A 21,979-nucleotide genomic window follows, 5' to 3' on the forward strand; every position below is an offset into this window, starting at 1 on the left:
CAACATCATCGGCTGCAGCAGACTTTAGACACTACTCTGCTTTCAGTCTAATCTTTAACAGTTAGCTTGTAAAATTAGCAAGACTATACTTATTTCCCATTCTGTGATCTAATGCCGTTAGAAATATTTTTTCCTTGAGCTGTAATTATCAATTTAGCAACTAAAGCACTAATGGCAATTAATACATCAATAGAAAAATAATTGGCTGCAAACTGTTGAAATGTCAAATACAAATATTTATTTATTCTCTATGATTATAAATTGAATACATTGAGGTTTTGGACATTTACGGGACATGAAGACATCACCTTTGAAAAACTCATGGACACTTCTCACACTTCTGACATGTTAAAGGCTCAACGATTAATTGAAATCATAATTATTAAATAATATTCAACATATTAAATAATAATGAACAACAGAACGTCACCCAGTAGTGAGCAAATGCCGAAACCAAACCTTTTTCTACTCATTCATAAATAACAGCCACCTAAATGGGCCTGATTTTTTTTTTCATCAAAATCCATTAGTTATTTCCTGGAAAATTAAGGAAAATGTTTTAAAAAATCTCACAATTGTTAAAAGTGATACAAAAAAAAAATCCAAAAGTTAATGGGGACTATGCTGGGCCGAGACCCATCCTTCATCCACTTTAGGTGGAAAACCGTTCAGTAATTTTTGTTGGTTGGTTTGTTTGTGAGCAGGATTACACAAATGGTCACTGGTTAAAACAACCTCCTCGGTCAAGTAATAATTGATGGTTTCTTGTTCTTGACACATTGATACTTTTCTGAATACAAAGGTTTGTCCAAAACTCAAAGCTTGGACTTGTCTTAAAAGGATAACTCTGATATTAAACAAATTAATTTAAATTCCTGTTAAAAGACCGAAAGCAGCAACTATTAAAAAAACAACTGAGCCACGCAGTTGTTTCTTCATCAGCATAAACATGGGCATAAACATATCACCGTGCTGCAGTAAATACTCACTAGAGCGCCAAACGTGTATTTATCCACTGCTGAAAAAAGTCCCCAACAAATGCTCCATTTACTCCAGACTGACTAACATTAGCAAAAAACTACAGTGCCCAGCTATTTAACAAATGATGGCCTTTCAACTGTTTTTAAGAAAAAAATAAAATGTGTATTATGTCCTCTGATCCACAGCTATGTTTTTTCCTGTCTTATCCGATGGTCCTCATCAGGTCCAGCTAACAAATGGAAAGCATGCCAGTGTTGGCAGCGGGCTGTGAGGTCAGCGGCGTTGACAGAGAATGCACATGTTGCTCAATCACATCAATGTTCATCTCTTAAAGTTAAAAGAATAAACAAAGTTTGTTGAAAAGAAAGAAAAAAAAAAGTCTGCAAGAGTCATCCTGAAAACCACCTGTTTTGTTTAATTTCATAATTGACACACAAAAATAATCTACAAAAGACCAAATTAGGTGACCAGTTAACCACGAAATGTCATTTCGATCCTCCCCCACCCCCCAAAGAAAGCACAATTTAGAAGATGTCACCCACTGCTCCAGTCACATGACTTCACAATGACATCCTGAACAACCACATGTTTACACTCTTGGGTTTACATTTTGGGGGAAATGTTGAATAATCACACTCTCTCACAAACACACACACACACACACACACTGACCAGCAGCACCCCTTCTACAACATGGAGCTACAGATCAATCTTTGGCGCTGTTCTCGGTGCCACCGGTCAGTCAGACACACATGGAGGAGGGCTGGGAACTGTTCAGGGGAGGAAAGCCAGAGATTCAGGAAGAACGGTATTGTTAACGGAGGTATTCAGCAGAGGGAAGGTATCTCTACAGGTGTGTTCAGACAGACGGCCGGGCGAACTATAGCCTCGTCATTATGACCGTTTTGTGTGCATTTGCCACCAAGAGCCAATTTGTTGTCTCTACAGACGATAGAAACAGTCTTTATGTTGGTGACTAGCTAGTTTACAACTGTGTGTTTGTGCTCAGCCTCTGACACACTTCCTTCTCGTCTCTTTCTACAAGTCACTTTCCTTTTTGTCTAAATACGGATTATGAAGTAGATTCATAAGGCTTTGGTCACGCATGCGAGGAAGAAGAGAAGGCTGGAGCACATTGGCATCTTCTCTTCGCGTTGTATTCCAACTGTATTGGAGTGAACCCTTAACATCCTGTAGGGAGGTTTTGTTTTTTTAAAAACATTTTGTCCACACAAATTATGGAACTTGTTCACACCTGTTTTTTTTATTTTGTAAATTCATTAAATTTGACCTTTAGAGCTAAAAAAAAAAAAAAAAAAAAAGGCCTATTGCGCTGTGTTAAGTATTAAAAGCAGTTCATTACAGCAGTTCCAATAGTGTAGGAGTCCTATTTAATTGGTTAAATTGACTGTATTGGTGTTATTGGCTTTGTCTCGAGTGGAAGATATGGGCTCTGTCAAAACTGCCCAATATCTCTGACATCGAAGCACCAATGTTTTTTGATTTTTTGTTAACGCTGCTGCTCATAATCACGCTCATCTTGCACCAACCCTTGTGCAAACTTGCGTCCAATCGTCTTTCCATCAACTTCATTGACTTCTAAAATTCACTGTGCATTCTGTCTGAACACACGCCAGAAGGAAAAGAGTCTCATGTGACAGAATAACATCTACAAACATTCACAACTCCAGAAATGTACTGACAAGTTGAGTAGAGGTTGAAAGCCAAGCAACGACTTGCACTTTTGCATTGAGCGTTTTACAGTCCTGCATAGATCTTTTTCATACTTTTTCAATATAAACTAAGGCGTTGTGTTATATTAAGTTGGTTTGAGTCAATAAGCAGATAAAGTAAATCAAATCTTAACTCACAAATTTAAAAAAAAGAAAAAAACAAAACAACAACAAAAAAACACAATTCAAGTAGGCTACAATCTTGACGTTTCTCCCCTCTCTCACAGGCGGCTCCTCTCTCCTGAAGAGGAGCCCGAAACTTTTTCAATTCAAGTCTTTTTTCCAGAGAAAGGTCCAGTGTGATTAAACAGCACCAAGAACACACTGAGCAAGAGAGGGGCATCAAACTTACACTCGTTCATTATTGTGAAAAGGGGATCCACGTCCTTATCCATTCATACAGAAGAATCTGGAAATTAACAGTATATTGTGTTTCTTTTATGTACATACACACATTCAAATCAACTTCACCGCTCTCTCTCGCTCTCGCTCTCTCTCTCTCTCTCGCACGCACACACACACATCATTATGTGTTTTTGTCCCTGTGTAAATTACAAATAATTTATCAATATTAATTTAAGCTACTACTTAACAGTCATTTGTGGGAGCAGAGGTGACCAACAATAAAATTTCTACGGACAACGACTCCCACATCTGAGACAAAAGACAAAAAAATAAAAATTCATTACTCAAGTCTTTTTTTTTTTCTTTTTTTTTTTGTACTGCAAGAAACAAGAGTCCTGTTATTCCACATGAGCTTAAATACAAATTATATTACGTAGCGTACCACTACTCTCATCTGTACCACCACCTCGCTCACACTCATTCCACAGTGATCAAGGTCGGTCATATGTAAACATGTTGACAAAAATAAAAAGAAGCAGAACAAAAAAAAAGTTTTCTCATCATTCACTCCGTCTTGCTCTCATACCCGGTTCATTAGAAAATACAGTTAAATTAATTCATCATTGCCACTTGTAGCGAGGATTGAACTGATTCTCCTTTAGGTCCGTTGTTTTTTTTAAAAGAGGCAGTGAAGCCCCGCCCCCTAATACCACATCACTTTGTCAGTCAATCAAAGTGAAGATTCCTATTGGTGGATGTCTCCAGGAGGCTGTGATGTCACCTCGCTGTTATTGGTCAGTGTGATTTCCTCTTCATGTCTCCACCCTGGCTTTGGTTCACGTCTGAGTGGACAGGAGGAGAGACATTTTAACAACTGTCAGACATCCAGCAGCCTTTTGCAACTATTCTAAATATGGCCGACATTATATAATATCTGAATGTGTCCAGTGTCAATGAAAAGCTTCCAAATATATAAATACATCAATAACCAAATTAAAAGGCATTAAATGAGCTTGTTTAATTCATGTGTTTAGAATTAGAAATGTATATATATATATATATAATACATCTGTATTCGTCAAGCTGTACCAGTTACAACTTCCAAGCTACACCAGCTGCTTTAGTAATATGGCACTTAGCATGTCAAAAAATGTTTCATAGGATTAAATAACCTGCTGCATAAAACAAAGGAACCAAAGCTGCAGAACTGACAGCAGAAACATGAAGTCAGTGACCTGCCAGCAAACTGAAGCGGACACATCTGTGGGTTAACTAAGCCATTATTTTCTGGAGCAGCTGTAAGAATGGATATTTTCTTGGTCACAAGTTTGAGACATAATTTTGGCCTCTTTATATAAACAGAAGATGAAAATATTTAGATATGAACGGACTGTCTTAATCATATTCATATATACATCACTGGTGCAACAGGCTGCAGAAGTTTTACAGGACACTGGAAACACTATAAAACGTGAGCTGTGTTTGTCTCCCTTGTTTTAGATGTTCAGATGGTTCTTTGACCTGAGTGCCATGAATACTACAGGTGACCCTGGGCCGTGAGTCCACAGCAATAAATAACCCCCCATAGATTTATGTTTGACAGACGTTCAACCCTCATTTTCCCAAGATATCAGCTGTCAATTGTTTTTCATAATTAAGACAGTCAAATTACACACTGCAGTTTCATGTGCTCATTAGATCGCTGCTCTCATATCAAAGAAACATCTGCACAAGTGAATCCTCATTGTCTATCCTGCGAACTACTGTAAAAACAACTTTGGTAGCTTTAACTCATGCGTCTTCTGCGCTACAACTATAGAGGTCAAACCAGAGGCCAAACAGCAAATACACTGAAGCAAGCAGAGAGAGAGAGCAAAGAACACTGCAGCTGAGCAGAGGACGACAGGTCGATTTGACACAGACAGATGGGGAGAGGGAGAGAGAGATACCAGAGAGAGCAGATTACCTGAGAAAGCAAGCTGCAAGTGAGGAGGTAGGGCGGCCTGCGACCCTGACTGGAGACTCTTATACAGATCTGAGGAGAGATGGAGGCAAGATGAGCAACAACAAAAAAATGGCTTATATGCAAAAGATGATGCAGAGTTAGATGAGGGGGAGGCAGGTTAAAATGGGAGACCAGTAATAAAAGAGAGGACAGGATCAAAGCGAAGTGGCAGTGAGGCACACGAGTACAAAAGATTGAGATGACAGAGATCTTCACAAAAGATGGAGAGGACAAAGGAGGGAGATGGTGCATCATAAAATCAAAAAATTAAACATGGGGTGAGAGGGTCACGACGAGAGATGTGGAGCACAGCAAACACAATGGAGGTTCTGCTGGTAGACTTTAGGATCAGCGCACAAACACACACATCAAAACAAGGACTGTGAATGTGTTCAGGGTTCCAACCAATCACTGTTTTATATAGAGTACACTCCATTCTAGAAGTAAATTGGCTTCTCATTTTAACGATTAGAAGTGTTCATCTGCAGAAAAGACATGTATCTATTTAAATTAATTTTACAAAATCATGACCATATTGATCAAACTGGTGTTGGGTTATTCAAGAATGGGTGTTTAATTTTTCATTTAATTTAAAAATTAATTTAGACAGTCAGACATGCCTACAGTCGCCTTTACAGAGTTGATGTGTTGCTTCTTAATATTCAATAAGTATATTTTATTTTACCGGTAATAAAATAGTAAATCGCCCAAAAAATACATTTTCAGGCTCACCTTGACAAGTATATTTTAACAATCATAATCAATAATTAAACAAATAAATTAATGAGACAAATCACTGAATAAAATTTACTTTTTTTTTTTATGAAATAAAAACCAGTTAACAGGGATGGTATGTCAAATCTCATCAACAGATCAAAGCCAGCGATTAACAGATGATGAACTCATCCTCCTAAGAAGTATGTTGTTTGTGTCAAAAGCTTGATAGCTGCACGCGCGCGCGCGCGCGCACACGCACACACACACACACACACACACACACACACACACACTGTTTATTCAGAGCTGATCTGACATTAACTGTCCTGCTGCTGGAAATAACTCACTTGTGCACTGAGTGTTTTAAAGCACAGCTTAAAATAGTTCCCAACAAATGCACTCACCCTCCTGTTTGAGTAACACTTGCTAAAAACTACAGTGCCCAGCTGTTTCAGGATATTACTTTAGACTATTTAAAAAAGATTGTAACTATATTCCAGTAGTACTGAGAGATGGTCTAACACACTGTTGGTTTTGGTCCTTTTAAAGGAATGTATTGACAATAAAAAGAAACTATAGCTAAAACTAAATACCAAATACAAATACTTTACCAACACTATCCTTTAAAAAAAATAAATAAATAAATAAGAAAGTCTGTTCCCTGTCCCTTAATGTTGCTGTACATGTCATCTAAAAGGGTCGAACACAAATGGTTTCCCCCGAATTATTTTGTCTTTGGTTGTGTGCCCACTCACCCATTAGGTCGCTCTGTGCTAGAGGGTATCCTGAGTTGGAGCTGGGGGCTGAGCCCATGCCAGCAGCCCCTGGGGCTCCGGGAGGGCTGAAATTGAGCAACGGGGGGAACTGGAAGGGCAGCGAGACGGGCACCAGGCCTCCCAACATGCCAAAGCCCAGAGGCAAAGTGGAGGGGCTGCCCAGGAGGGAAGTGCCTGCTGTTGATACCTAAAGAAAGATTGAAAACAAAAAAGGTACTCAGAAATGTGACTCCATTGTCGTAGCTCCATGTTAAAAATGCTGTTCTTGTTTCCCAGACACTGACCTGTGAGAGGTGTGATGTTGTGGTCGACGTGGCCAGAGTTCCTGAAGGCAACCAACCATTTCCTGCCTTTAAGCTCTGGTTAGCCCCGCCCACCACCCTCTGCCGCTGCCCATGATTGGCTGAGACAGAAGGTGCTGAAGACGAGGGAGTCTTGTCTTGGTGACTGACAGCTGATACCACCCCCTTATTGTTGGTGGAGTTGTTGATTATGCTACTGTTGCTCATGTTGGACTGAGTTTTCTGGCTTCCTATGAAGCTGCAGCCGCCCTGCGTCTGCTTCAGCTGCCCGCCACCCTGCATCTGCTTCACCTGCCCGCCACCCTGCATCTGCTTCACCTGCCCGCCACCCTGCATCTGCTTCACCTGCCCGCCTCCCTGCATCTGCTTCACCTGCCCGCCTCCCTGCATCTGCTTCACCTGCCCGCTGCCCTGCGTCTGCTTCACCTGCCCGCCGCCCTGTGTCTGCTTCACCTGCCCACCACCCGCCATGCTGAAGGGCGGTCGGAAAGTTTTGGGGGTTTTGGGGGAGTACTGGTGCTGCTGGCTGGGGGTCATCTGGTGGGAGAGCGGGTGGGAGGGCGAGGATGATGGGGAAGGGGAAGAGGAGGGGGGTGGGGTGGGCGCCGGAGGACGAGGGGTGAGTTTGATGATAGGAGAGGAGTTGCTGCTGTGGGAGGATTTAGTGAGGGTGGCCTGCATGGGTGTGATGAAGTTGGGCTGGTGGTGGTGGTGTGTGTGTGATTTGCCTTGAGAGGAGTGTGAGGTATGGGAGGTTTGTGACGGCGAGGAGGATGCCGGGGAAGGAGGGCAGAAAGACTGCAGGACAGAGTGGGTGGTGGAGATGGAGCGGGACTGCGAGGAGGGCGAGGAAGAAGGTGGGGCGCTGCTGCTTACTGTGTTGTCGTTTCCGCTGACTTTGGCACTGCTCTTGACCAGTCCTTGAGGAGCTCCCATAGTTCCCAGCAACCCTGCCGGACTAACAAAGCCCTTCTGATGGGGGGGCAGCAGAGGGGAAGCCGTGGGAGGAGGCCGCAGCTTTGGAGGCGAAGGGGATGGGTGAGGATGCATCTTGCCACTCCCGCCAATCACAGAGCTTGGCCTGTGATTGGGTGATGCCATAGTAACAAGTCTCTGAGTCTGGGTTTGTCCCATGGTGCCGGATCCTTTGATCGAGCTGTAGGGACCATTTGGAGTCCTGGAGGCCAGCGACAGACCTGCCGCCTGGACTCGAGCCATGGCGGCGACACTGAGAGACGAGGAAGAGGAGGTAGGAGAGGAGGTTGGTAGCGTTGTCAACGTCAAGTTCCCAGCGGTCTCCACCTTAGACAGGGAATGTTGCTGCGTTGTAGGTGCGACTGAGGCAGATAGCTGAGAGGCTGAGGGGTAGTGAGGGGCAACGGGGGGAGGAGAGGAGGTGGGCATTTGCAGGGGAGGAGGCGACAAGGGGCTGTCTGAGGGGCCCAGGCCCTTTGATGCATTGCTGAGGAGGGCCAGAGCGTGGGAGATGGAGTCCAGAGAGGGAGCAGTCAGATCCTCGTCCAGAGAGTCCGACAGACAGATGGGCTCCGAGGGTGAGGAGGAGATGGGCAGGCGGTTGGAGGTCAGAACGGAAGTTGAGGTGGGCAAAGGGGTGGAGGTCATAGTGAGAGGTGGTTTGTGGATCCAAAGACCCTCCTAAGAAACAGAGGACACATGATCAATATCAGCAACCTGTGACAACTGTACACTCTCAGAGGCAGAGAAAACCTGGCTCTTATTTTACTTCCAACACCTCCATGTTTAACTTTCACACTTTCAACTGTACTGTAAGACCAAAGAAAGGAGAATCAGCGGGATATTTTTAGTTATTATAAAAGATCTGAGTTGTCCTCACCTTGGCTTTGGCCTTGGGCCCAGGCACCATTCTCCTCTTAACACTGTATGGAAAATATCCAGCAAACATTCAGTCTTTTCGAATTACATTTTACATTCAAAGCCCAGTCTCCAATAATTCCATGTGTAGTTACTGAGGAAACATGACATAAAGTAAATACTTACAGGTTTCCAGTGAGGTGACCGTGAACAGAAATACTCTCCTTCAACAAAATCCTGAGCAGAGGAAATAAAGTGTTAATGACCAAGGACAAGAACGGCCCGACAATTAATGTCTTTTTTTTTCTCAAGTAATTTCTTTAAGTCACCACAGGTAACTGTCGTCAGGCAAGTTCTAACTGAACAATCTTTACCTCTATGACATCACTCTCATGATGTCATAGAGGTAAAGATTGTTCAGTTAGAACCTGCCTGACAAGACTTGCAACACACACCTTTATTGTTTGTAACCCAATTCTAGTTTTAGGGTCAACTCCATTGTTCTCACCCTGGAGAATTTTCAGTAATTGTGTCATCACCATGAGGGAATTTGTTAAAGGGCTGTTATACAAGGCTACATAAGCACAAGAGCACAAACACACAGAGAAACACAAAGACGCGCGCATGCACACACACAGAAACAGACAGACCTGGCCTGCATCCAGCCCTTGGGCCATAGTGGTTTGACCTCGTTCTCTAAGAAGGCCTTGAGGTAGTCCTCCACAGACAGAGAGCACTGGTTCTCCATCTCGTAGCAGCTCAGCTTCACTCGTACAAGGCTGCATAGCAGGTTCCTGCCCAAACACAAATATCCAACTCAGCACAAATCATCCAATATTAAAATCTAAATTCAGCCGCAGGTATTGAGCACATAATGACCAAGGAGACCAATTCTTCAGCGATTCAGAGGTAATAATGACTGTGGAAAATAAAAATCTGGAAGCTGTTAGGAGAATAAATGATGATTGAAAAGAAGCTGCGCGTCAGTCACAAGGTTTTTCTCATTTCATTGGGAAACTCAATTTCATTGTACTCTCTTGTACAATGACAATAAAGACTATTCTATTCTAAACTAATTCTTTACTCGGGTTCCCACATTCATGTAGCTGTAAAGTTCTCTGTTTCTCTCTATACTTGAAATAATCCAAAAAAGGATTGGTTTTGCATTTGATCACTCATCTAAATCCAATATTACAGATTACATACGAGCCAAAACTAGATATGAAATAAATGAGGTGATAAAAGTTTCTTACTATTGACCTAATGTTTACTCTCCTGAGCCATGTTTGAGGGTCATATAACGTCACCTCTGATACCATCATTTTCTCCAACTTTACAAGCTGTTCTTCTGACTGCAATGTGAATTTCCACATTCCACACAGATTTTATTTCTGATATACCTTAATCAGATGAATTCACCGTAGCACATCCAAAACTTTAAGTAGTTGAGATGCATTTAAAAAGAGAATGTTTCTGCCTCTGCTGTATTTATTTTTAACACCTTTTTAAAAGGTCCATTGTGAGTGTTAAATAAATGGAGTCCTCTTTTAAAAAAGGTCCTGTTTGGTGACATTTAAAGGACCACATTGCAAATGTTTTAGCCAAAAATCACAAGGACCAATTCTTATGCTTTAAAGTTCCAAACAGCTGAGAAATATTTGACTTTATTGCCTCTTTTTTTCCCATCACAGCATCAATCTTTAGAGCCTGTGTAAGCTCTGTTTACTAGATCAGACATCAGCAGATGAGATGAAGACAAAAGATGACAGGATATGAGGAAAAGAAAAAAGTCAGGATGCATAGTCAAACCTGCAGCATCACAAATACAGTGTGTCATCCAGCCAGCTGTTACCTGAGTTTGTCATCCCAGACAAACTTCTTCCGTGGGCCCATCACCCTCTTTCCAGGCTTTTCTTCATCTTCTTCCTCTGAGCCATTCCTGTCGCCCTCTTCTGACTGCTGCCTGCAGGACACACACACACACACACACACACACACACACACACACACACACACACACACACAATGACATATAAACACACATGCACACATTCAGGATACATCAAACTATTAAAGTCAGATCTGGAAATAGGCAAAGGTTTTAGTTTGAGTTCATCAGCTTCTGGCACACAAAATAAGGATTTACTTACTTTGCAACCTTGGCCATGCAGTCCATGTTGTATCTGGCTATCTGCTCTGGCATCACACTACACACTGCCAGCTTCAGCTTCAAAAGTGGCGTCCTTAGTCGATCGTCCTGAGAGAGGACACAGAGGTGGGTGTATTAAGGACAGAGGAAGACAGATATAGGGAGAAAAACAAGAATGAAAGGTAGAGTAGAGTTGTAGTGAGGGCGCAAATTTAAATCAGAATGTGGAGAGTGGAAAACAACAGAAGCATAGAAACAGTGACATAGAAGAAAAAGAAAGGAAGGAAGAAAATGACAAAGAAAAGTTAGAAAGGAGAGAGGAAAAGAAGAGAAAAAGCAGCTGTAGCAAGAGGAAAACTCCAGAAGTAGCAAGTGGGGGACTATGTTGATGTATTTAGTCAACATTGCTACTTTAATGGTCCATGACAAATGACATTTGGAAGCCCGTTTTCTGTGGCAGTCCTCGCTGCACTAGTCAGCCTCCACATTAACAACTGAGGCAGTGAAGATGGCTGCGGATTAAAAGCTGTGTGAGAAGGCACAAATAATGTGGAGGAACAAGAGGATCAGTTTCGGGGTTATACAACAGAGGCTGAACGAGGCAGCTCAAGTGCTCCGAAATATGCAAATCAGAAAACAGAGTATAAAGAAAACATTTGGATGATATTATGTTGTCCCTGAATCATTTGTTATAAAAAACTTGACGGTACATTGGACACTTCTAAACAGTGATCAAATCCATCATGTTCAAATGGATCACTAAAAGGGGATGTTTCTAACATTATCATTCCTTCATTTCTCCTGCAGATTGCCATCTCATTGAAGTTTGTATATTTCATTAACATAAAGTAATTTTACTGAATTGTATTGACTGTTCAAAATACAGTACAACTCACACTACCCTTGCCAAGAGGGCATTAAGCAGCCAACATTATCAATCCACTTGACGAGGGGGGCTTTAACCACAGGTGCTTCTGCATGCACATTTGTTTTCTGTAGCAGCCTGAGGAACAACAGGTTTCACTGCTGCGTCTTGCTGCCTCGTTTTTGACAGTTTGTTATAAGCTTCCGAGGAGAAACATTTTTCATTGAGAGAAAACTCTTTTCCCGTCTTGATTTCAACGTGCACGCACCTTCCTTCAGGTGACCAGCTGGATGCAGACAGGTTACCATGAGGAAAAATTACGCTATCACATACAAAAAGACCAAAAATTACCAACATGTCACCAACATCAACAAGGCCATCACTGTGGCAGAGAAAAAGTATGAAAAATTGTTAAACTCACAACAAATCTAACTATATAGACAGCTGCAGCTGTGTGAAAGGAGAGTTATCAGTTCTGTGAGCAGCTAATATACAGGGCCAACTCTACAGTGTGACAGTTAAACAAGACAGCTTCACTTATGCGACTGTTGGATGTCCAATCTTTATTGTTATGTATTTATTAAGGTCTGAAACTGGATTTGTTTAATGACAAACTATAAGTTTTTCAATTTGAAAAATTAACTTTAAGATTTAAAACCTTGTATGTGTAATTCATGGCACAATTCAACACAGATCAAAATGGTATTTGCCTCTAGCCGTTCACCATCATACTTATTTATCTGATGTAAGGTCCCATGGTGGTCCACTGCAAGGGGCCCCACTTTAACTCTCTGGGATCCTGTCCCAAAGCTTTTTTATCCAAGCGGTTAATTACTGTACCTGTGATCACTTTTAGTGGTTTCTACAGTATTTGGGTGTCAAAAAGGAGCACGAGTGTGCAAGGGCAAAGAAGCCACAAGGGACTGGCACGATGCAATAAACACGATGCAGAAGTAGTAAAAAAAGAAACAGAAATTTCCAAAATATGACCAGTACAGACCTATTAGCGTCTCAAATTTATTTCATATTTCATAGTATAAACTCTGTAGTCTTAGTTCTGTTGGAGAAAATGCATATGTAGTTTAGGGCAAATTTGATCTAAGAAGCTAACTTCTAGTTCATCTCAACAATTGTCTAATACATAAATCAGTTTCGAAGCAGCATTTAAATCTGGCTTATTTCATATTGTTTTCAAGTCCAAGCAATGACGTCCATGAGACACTTTCCTTTATCCCCCATTGCACAATTATCTCGTCTCACCCCTGTCTCTGTACGATAGCAGCTATAAACACTTTCACCTGCAGATTTGCTGTGACGCACTTGATACAATCTAGTTAACTGAAGCACACTAAACCACCCTGAGGTTCAGTCATTGTTGCGATTGCAATTTCAGACGGTCAATGAGAAACATATTTCACAGAAAATCATTTCTGAATCTGGCGTGTAATGACCATAAAGATCCCAAAAAAGCCACCATGGGACGGGTGTTTTCAAATCAGATTCTAGATGGATTTAACATTTCCTCCACAGATAAGCCTCACTCACCTGGATGTTGAGACTGAGCTTTTTCAAGCGTTTGAGGAGGGCTTCTTTGTTGCACGGCACAAATGCCTCCATGTGCGAGTAGATTTCTGAACGCACCTCAGGAGGCTGCTCCTGGACCTGCAGCTCGATACTGAGAGGAGGAGGAAAAAGTGTGAGAAGCACAAAGAGAACAGACAACAAAAGGGGAGGGAGAGGTATGGAGGTGGAAGTACAAAAGGGAGAAAAAGATGGCAGGATAGAAGAGAGATGGGAGATTGAAGTAATAGATGGGGAAGAATAAAGGGTAGCTACACAGAATAAGAGGAGTGGGGGAAGATAAAGTTCAAGTGTGGAAATGAGAAGCATTTAATTAACACAGACAATGAGAGACAGAGAGGGAAGAAAACACTTGAAGACAGCAGTGGAGGTATCAAGGGAAATCTGCTGAAAATGAGTGAGAAGGACTGAAAAAGAGCAGAGGAGGAGGAGAGCGAGCTGGGATGTGGCTGACGGTGATTTAAAAGCTGTCCTACTCACTCCAGGAGAATGTTATTCATGTCCAGGGTGAAAAATTTCTTCCTGCCTTCTTGATCAAACTGCCGCGAGGCCTGTGGGAGAAAAGGTTGAGTCAGCATACCAGCTCCATACAGTACAAATACATATACATATATCTGTGATGCTGAACCTCTGAGGACTTCAGCTGACAGGAACACATTTCCTCAGTTCTCTTGGACTAACCTTCACCCGAGTCTAAATTCAACCATACATGTCTATGGATTCTTTTACACTAAATGGGTTTCTAAATCCCCTCAATCGAACTCCGGTGCACACTAAATAACCAGGTTTTCCAGGTGGACTGTGGTGGAGTTTGTTTTTGGTGTTTAACCAAAGGGTTTCGCAACTGTAGACATTCAATTTTAGCATGAATTCATAAGTTACTACTGTCAAAACTACTGTTACTTTAACTGTTAAAAAACACTGTTAAGGATCTCCTAATCTCTATAGCGACATGTTTACGCAACATCACGTTGTAACCATGATGGCAACACACATGTGGATCAGCAAGTGATCTAAAGCTGCAGTGAAATAACACAACACGTTTTTGTTACCGACCAATTTGCCAATTGGTTTTACGATTTATCGATTGATACTTAAGTCTACAAAGTCACTCTCGCAACTTCCCAGAGACCAAAGCCTTATCTTATTTTTTTTTTCTTTTCAACAGCCCTCAAACCAAAACTCCTGTGATATTATGGTACAAAATGCCACTTTTACGGCCTGTCCATCATTTATTATGAAATACAAGGTCCAGCTACATACTCATCTAATAGCATTCATAACTAACAATTTAGTTGTGAGCTTGAGAGACCTGCAGCTAGTAAAAAAATAAACACAGAAGAGACAAAAGAGGTGCTGCTGTCTGTTATTTTAATTTGATTTCACTTATAATGCTGGATGACCATCAAAAAACTGTGTAATACTAAGATCAACTGTTGCTCTGCATGACTTGTGACACTCTGAACATTAAATTAACCAGAACTACATCAACATGCAGTTTCGGCCTTGGCTCAGAACAAATGAACCAAACTAAAAAGGTCAAGAGACCGAAGTTACACTTCGTTTAATGAATTCAAGAAAATATTTATATTACTTATATAATAAGTTATCTTTAGAAGCACCACAAACAATCCTAATATGTATTTATCTGCCTCCCTTCTCCTCACTCTTCTCTTCTTCACCTCTATATCCATTACTTGCATCATCCCTCTCTCTGCCTTGCTTTACATTTTTACCCACATCTAGAAAAACATTCCTTTGCTTCAAACTGACTCTGTGGCTCTGAGATACAAGAGCAACAGTGACGCCAACCCTGCTGTTTTAGTTATATAAAGCCCCCTCAGGGTTCAGCCTGGAGCCGTGTTTCTCCAATCCTTTAGAAAAGACTATTGTTGTTGTTGTTGCACTAAACAAAAACAACAAACACTTCTGCCACTTCCTGAGCCGATTGGCATTTGTGTATAACTTCAGTAAAGAGGCTTCGCAGGTAATTGCATCCACCCACAGACTGGCGACAGCTGACTCACCGCCCGCAGGTCCTCGATGCGTTTGATAAGAGGAGCAGGCAGTCCGTCAGGCAACGGGGGCGGAGAAAACAGTCCGCTGGAAGACCCCAGACCTCGCCCCTGGCCACCACCACCACCCCCTCCTCCTGCTGCTGCGGCGGCGGCTGCTGCTGCTGCTTTATGAGCCGGAACACCGACTCCCAGGATGCCATTCTCCCTGGCTGCCGCCATGGCGTGCTGCTGGTCAGTGTCCAACAGGCTGAAGTCCAGGTCGCCTAGGAGATCCTGCAGCTCCTTCTCATTGGCCGAGCCCAGCAGTGACATCACGGCAGGGTCCGAGGTGAGGTCAGCCAGCGAGAGGTCGCTGCTGGCTGTGTTGCCCTGCGGGTGGGTGGTGTTGGAGGCTAACAGGTGGTTTGTTGAGTTGGTGGAGTGGGGCTTGTTCGTCACAGCTCCTGCCAGGCTGGGGTGAGCCATATTCGGAGTCCGCTTCTTCATCTCCTCCTTCTCCCGGGTGAAGCGGCGGAGCATAGCTGCCAGGTACAGCGAGTCCTTCATCAGCTTCTTCCTTTTCTTCTTCTCTGGCCGGTGAAGGTTGAGAGCCGTCACTCTGTTGGAGGGAAACACAACAAGACTTGTTTGTAGCAAAATGCTGACAATATATTTAAATCGGTTTGTGCTCCATGAAAAGACAGGAATTGGAGGAGGAAAAGAAAAATTAGATGAACAACAAGAAGATCTACGCCACTCTTACCAACAGGTGTTCATAAACTACAAATTATGAACTAAAAAAATAAAATACAAAAATGCAAAACTACCACTTGTCTTACTGATACCACCCATCAGAAGTGGGTAACTCTCTGCGGTAGTAAAAAAAAATCTACTTGCAAAAATGACCAAAAACAAGCATCACAATAAACAAAGACCATTTCAGTTACATTTAAGAAAGACAGAAAAGTGAGTAGGTGGAGGTAAAAAGTGCGACATGAAAACCAAATGAGACCCATGAAACAAATAAGAGAGTTTTTCACAGAAAACTGAAGCATCGACACAGGCTGACAAAGACGACTCGAAACGTGGGATGAGTGAGGAACTGCAGGGAATCTGAGGCATTAACCTGCAGTCTGCTCTGAAGGATCTGACACACATATGCCCATGTATAACATCATCTGTTTCATAATGGCACAATGGCAATAGCTGCTGCTATTTTTGGAAGTTGCCTTCCGAATAGCGGCATTAGTATTGGGCCAATCTGAGCGTAGATAATGGAGCGTTTTCTGGAAAGTGGCTGGCTTGTCACAGCAGCTAAGAGCAAGTCACAGTCAGCATCCGTGCCTCATGATAGATGTATGAGAGGATCCGCACAAAAGCACGGGAGTATATAATGTCACACACAGGGTGGTGGGGGATTATTAGCGTGGTCAGGAGTGGACAAATGCGTCATCACATATTCATAGAGGATAACAGATCCATGGGTGTCCAAAAGGTCAACTTTTCACACACAGGAGGAGAACACGGCCATTTACATAACGGTGTCTGTCTGTGGGTTTTTGACATTTTAAACTGACATTTTTTTGACATCTTAACAGTAATAATTCTTTTTATCAAGTGATTTTTTGTTTTTAAAGCTTAGGTTTCGGAAGGAAATAAACAAAGACATTATATTACACTTCAGAGATTCTCACCCTTGTTTCGGTACCCTGTTCTTTTTTGGGTTCTTCTCCTCCAGATTGTTCACGTCCTTCTTTTTCCTCTTCTTAATCACCTGCTCCTTGTTGTCATTCTGCTTCTGAAACAAGAGCACATACACTCCTTAACTCAAATGAGCAGATGACGACAGTGCACAGTGGCAAACAATCAATTCTGCCTGAGGAACACACGCAGTGTGTGTGTGTGTGTGTGTGTGTGTGTGTGTGTCCTTCAGAGATTTGTCCTGATGTGCTGAATGATAACAGCTACATCACGTCTCAGTGAAACCAGTGAAAATCAAGCTCCTGTTGGGAGGACATTCATACTCCTAGTCGGGACTGTTGATATCCTGCTGTGTCACATGGTGCAATAACCATGTGGCACACCACATTATCTAAATAAGAATGCGTCACACAACTCCTCTCCAGTAAACAATGCTTTATTTACTGTGGAATAAAGCACGGTTTGGCAGTGAAGCTAACTCTTCTCAAAGTTAGCCATAAAACAACGCAATTTCTATGACACCGTACACTTTCCTAGATCAACATTTTTCCACAGTGTCAAAGGTGTTGTATTGACTCACAGAATTTGGCACAGGGAAGAATAATATATATGTTTTTTAAATTTTAATTTGGGTAGTGCATTTTAAAATAAGACGGACGTGTCATCAGCAATGTGAGGGGCCCTTTGAGACAGCGGATAGATGCTAAAAAACTAAAGACACTTTTACAGCCTTTAAACTGCTGCTGATGTCAATTATTATTATCATTATCATCAATCTCAGTTATTTATGTTAGTTGCAACGTGTATAGAAAAGTATTACCAGTAATCTTCATAGTCTCCCCAGTTACTTCCCTTGGAAACTAGTGGATATGTTCAAAATTGTGTCAATCTGTCCATAAGTTGTTGGCCGGAGTGGTCGACCCGCCGACCCACCGACAGACATTGCCACAGAACAGTCATGCAACTAGCATGGCTGAAAATGTATCTCTTAACATATTTCACATGGACACTTGATCATTTAGGTAATGTGCTTCAAATACCTGGAACAAGTCACAAGTAGAATATCAAACTTATAAGCTTATACCTCCAGAGTGTTTGGTAAACCAAAGATGTTTGACTTGATGTGATTGTAAGGGCATTTCTAAACATATGAATTGTGCTGGCTTGTTAACGGTAGGATGTTGCCAAGTTTTACACCAGGAATAACAATTACAGTAGGTCATCAGACTTGAATGTTTTGTTATTTAAATTTGGGTATTTGACATTTAGAAGAAGTCCATGAAATTACACACATTTCCCAATGTTGATAATATTAGTTTAGAAAAGAAAGAAAAAACAAATACTTTCTTTAAGTTCAGTTACGCTGAGGTAGCCTTACCTTGTCTCCCTCCCCCTCCGAGTCAGAGGCTGCTCTGAACTGCAGCGTGCCTGTGTTGATGTAAAATCCCCCCAGCTTTGTGGTCAGAGACGCAGGCACCAGCTCATCATACTGAGAAAAATAACGATAGAAGACATTTTGTTTTGTAAAATCATAGGAATTTCAAAAAACAATAAATCCTCTTACATAACAAAAACGGATGTTCAAACATATTGAGTGACTTAAAATGTTTTTTTTGGTAACATTTCCAAAAGAAGTCGGTGCTCTTCGGTCAGTAAGTGAAAATGGATGACTTGTTGTGCGCCAAAATAAATAAATCACTAAAAACTATCACAGTCCCTCCACCTCCAGGCCTCAGATGAAACATTTTTCCATCTCAGAGCATTTCAAAACAGAAAGAAAGGGGTCAAAGAGACGCTGCAAATGTGTGAGTGCAGCTAGGACAACTATCAAAACAACACAACAATTAATAATAATTATCAGCCGTTACAGTCAGACAGAGTGAGACACTCTGAATACTGAGCAACAAACACTGTCAAACAAAAACAATGACACATCCCTGTGTGGACACAAGGAGCACATACATATTCATGAGTCATGAGGATGATTTTACAGCGTAGTAGAAGGGACAAGCATCTATCTTTAGAAGCACCACTGAATGTACTGTATTGAAACATCGAGCCAGGAAATAAATATTTAACCACAGAGGAATAGCGTCTACCTCAACACGACAAGAGAGCAGCAGTTCCGGAATGTGACAAGGAGGGCAAATTAATGACAAGAATACTTAAGAGGAAAAGAGACCACTGTGGAACATTATTCTATAGACTGAGGAGAGACATCTGACCAAATGAAAGTGACATCCTGGAAAACAGACACATCAGTGAAAAATCACATCCTCATTAATAAAGCGAGGGATACTCACAGCTTCTGAATTGTCAATAAAGGGGTCCGTCTCGTCGTAGCCAAAACCTATATCGATCAGATCTTGCATTCGGTCCTTCCTCTTCTTCTTCCCAGTGTTACCCTGAAAAAAAAAAGAGAGAAAAAGGGAGAGAAAGAGAAAGAGAAAGAGAAAGAGAGAGAGAGAGAGAGAGAGAGAGAGAGAGTTAAACAGTTTATGTTTTGATTCACATTAAGAGCCCTCGCATTTTTTTGTGATCCTAAAATGGCCCCTTTTGAGGACTGACAAAATGTCCTCATTTTCTTCATGTGGCTGTTAGACAACTGGAGTCTGGCTGATAAATGGACCGCACCGATACATCAGTCAACATCGGCATCTCACAGATGTGTTGTTACTGGCTGATAAGTGGAAAGAAACTGCACAATGGAAAGGTTTTTGGTGATACACAAACATTTATCCCCATTACAAAGTTTGTCCACCAGAGAGCACTGACTAGTTTATTTTTAGATGTAAAATGTCCCACTCATGTTTCCTTAAAAGACAAACAAAATTAAACTTTCCCATTCAACAATATAAGCCTCAAAAATCCCATATCAACTGAGTCACTTAAAATATCTTGTACTACATGTATAATCGCCTCAGTTACTCCTGAGGCTTTTCCTCTTTTCCTCTCATAAGATTAGAAGTCGTCTTTGAGGGAGTCACCTGCTCTGCAAACTGTAAAAGTATTACAGGCATATATGAGACTCAAAACTAAATCAATTAAAATGTCTTGACCTAAACAAGTTAACTAACTCAACCAAACAATAGTTTTATTAATATTTAGTAACACACCAGCCTATATTGCAGATTCATTATGTTGGACAAAATGTGACAACAAATCTGAAATCTCTCAAAAGCAGAGAAAGCAATGAACAGTTTATTTTCTACTGACTCGAAAATATCGATATTGGTAACGCCTTCAAAAATCCAGCATCAGTCAGACTATAATTGTGGCATGATCCAAATAGGAGCAGTTCAAATGCAGAGATTTTTTACATTCAACAAACAGACAAAAAACATAAATACTCACATATTTATTTTCAAACTTTTTTGCCAGGGCCTCGACCTGGAGCCGCTCTCTCTCCTCATCGTTGAAGGGGGTGGCAGGATTTGGGGCTGGAGTCACACTTGGAGGTTTATTCTTTGACTGGAAGCAAATAAGGTAAAAATGTGATATTAAAGATTATGAATAGGAACGATCAGGTGTCAGAATGAGGGCTATTTCAGTCTGCTGTCTTGTAGTGGCGCACAGACGATAAAATAAGTTAAATATTGACACATCACAAAAGTTTGCCAGTATACTTAACAAAATGACAGCAACAACAAAAAGCTAAAATACCACAATATGCACAAAAACATGATGCTGACATGAACACATTTAGATCCAAATATGAAATATCTAATTATCTTGATGTTTGAAAACTTTTTCCCCCACTCACATAAATCAACAATAGAAAAAAAAAAAAAGTGTGTTGAATGAAAATGAGGCGAGCCTGTGTGTGTGATCTCTCAGCTCTGACATTTGCCTCGCTCCCATGCTACATCCTGGTACTTCCATCAGCAATGCTCTCTCATCTATCTATCACCCGCAGCCAGAGGGCCAAACTGCATGTGGCATTTCCAAGTGCTGTAATGGCTGTGTGACTGGGCTGTTGCTGGGCAAGTCTGAGTGAACAGGACACAGGTAGCAGCGCAAGATAAGCCTCATCTCGACATGTGCAGGAGGACGAGGTCCCTCGTGTTAAAAAAGCTACGATCTTGTTACAGAGCGCGGCTGAAGTTGTAAAACACGCAGAGTGGACGAGCAGGCTGCGTGGACACAAACACCGCTGCTGTCTTTTGTGTTGAGTCGCACTAATGGTCAGTTTCAACCACGCTAGTCCACGGAAGGACAAGGTGCACTCACCCCCCCGCCCCGATTTACTCAGCAAAGACAAGTCCTCACAAACACTTCCAAGAGCAATAAAATGAACTCCAGCTCCAGTCTCACTCGGCCTGGTTGTGTTAGTTTAACTGGGGGTCCTACCTGGAGGTTTTGGACGAGTTCGCCGTAATTGAACTCGACCGAGGAGCGGTCGTCAGGCTCGGAGAGAGACAGGTTGAGCCGCACCGTCGCCCTCTTCTCGGCTCCAGCCTTTTCCCTGTCGCCGGTTTCGTCGAGACGCTCGCTGCTGGCAGCACCCCCTGCCCCGGTCGCTGCCTCGACCTCCCCGGCTCTACCGAAGTTGAAGTCGGCCTCATCCTCCAGCCGGCGTTTCCTAGACTCCGCGGCTGCTCCAGCTGCGAAGGCCGAGAGGGTGACAAATTGCACTTTTCTCGGTTCGGCCATTTGGATGAGCTGCCTGCCTGTCTGAACCTCGCTCCGGACAGACAGCGACAGCGAGGAGAAGAGCTACTTCGCGAAACTACTCCAAATTGCTGGGTTGAAGAAGGTTTCGCGGAGCTCCGACGGCTGCGCGGTGCCTAGACGGATGTCAGGGCCTCCTCCGCACCATACGAATTGAACTCCAGGGGATGCGACGATCGGGGCAAAGTTGTTTTTTCGGCAGCTACTTGCATCCTCAATTTGCTATGGGACCGAGACATTCACAGGAGCCATCTTGGGTTTCGGGAGTAAATAAAATATCAGAAGAGAGGGGTCGCTGCGCATGCGCGTACGCACAGAACGGA

The 21,979-nt window shown here is 42.3% G+C and overlaps 1 protein-coding gene across 2 annotated transcripts; it reads right to left on the bottom strand.

Annotated features, from left to right (window-relative positions):
• Positions 1-215: 215 nt before the first annotated feature.
• LOC115583555 (ubinuclein-2-like) lies at positions 216-21,954 on the bottom strand. 2 transcript variants are annotated; one of them, XM_030420520.1, is made up of 17 exons: positions 21,336-21,953; positions 20,340-20,456; positions 19,289-19,390; positions 18,364-18,474; positions 16,979-17,082; positions 15,315-15,903; positions 13,768-13,838; positions 13,252-13,381; positions 10,843-10,949; positions 10,545-10,655; positions 9,343-9,486; positions 8,879-8,929; positions 8,715-8,757; positions 6,842-8,515; positions 6,537-6,744; positions 5,026-5,094; positions 216-3,901 (listed from the first exon to the last, which is right to left on the bottom strand). In XM_030420520.1, exons 1-17 carry the CDS (start codon positions 21,636-21,638, stop codon positions 3,855-3,857), a joined length of 3,981 nt encoding a protein of 1,326 aa, XP_030276380.1. In that variant the 5' UTR covers positions 21,639-21,953; the 3' UTR covers positions 216-3,854. The 2 variants fall into 2 exon arrangements, with proteins under 2 accessions (XP_030276380.1, XP_030276388.1); XM_030420528.1 differs by lacking the exon at positions 5,026-5,094 and having other exon boundaries at positions 21,336-21,954.
• Positions 21,955-21,979: the final 25 nt, after the last annotated feature.

This window comes from Sparus aurata, chromosome 1, assembly GCF_900880675.1.
Source record: "Sparus aurata chromosome 1, fSpaAur1.1, whole genome shotgun sequence".
Classification (NCBI taxonomy): Eukaryota; Metazoa; Chordata; class Actinopteri; order Spariformes; family Sparidae; genus Sparus; species Sparus aurata.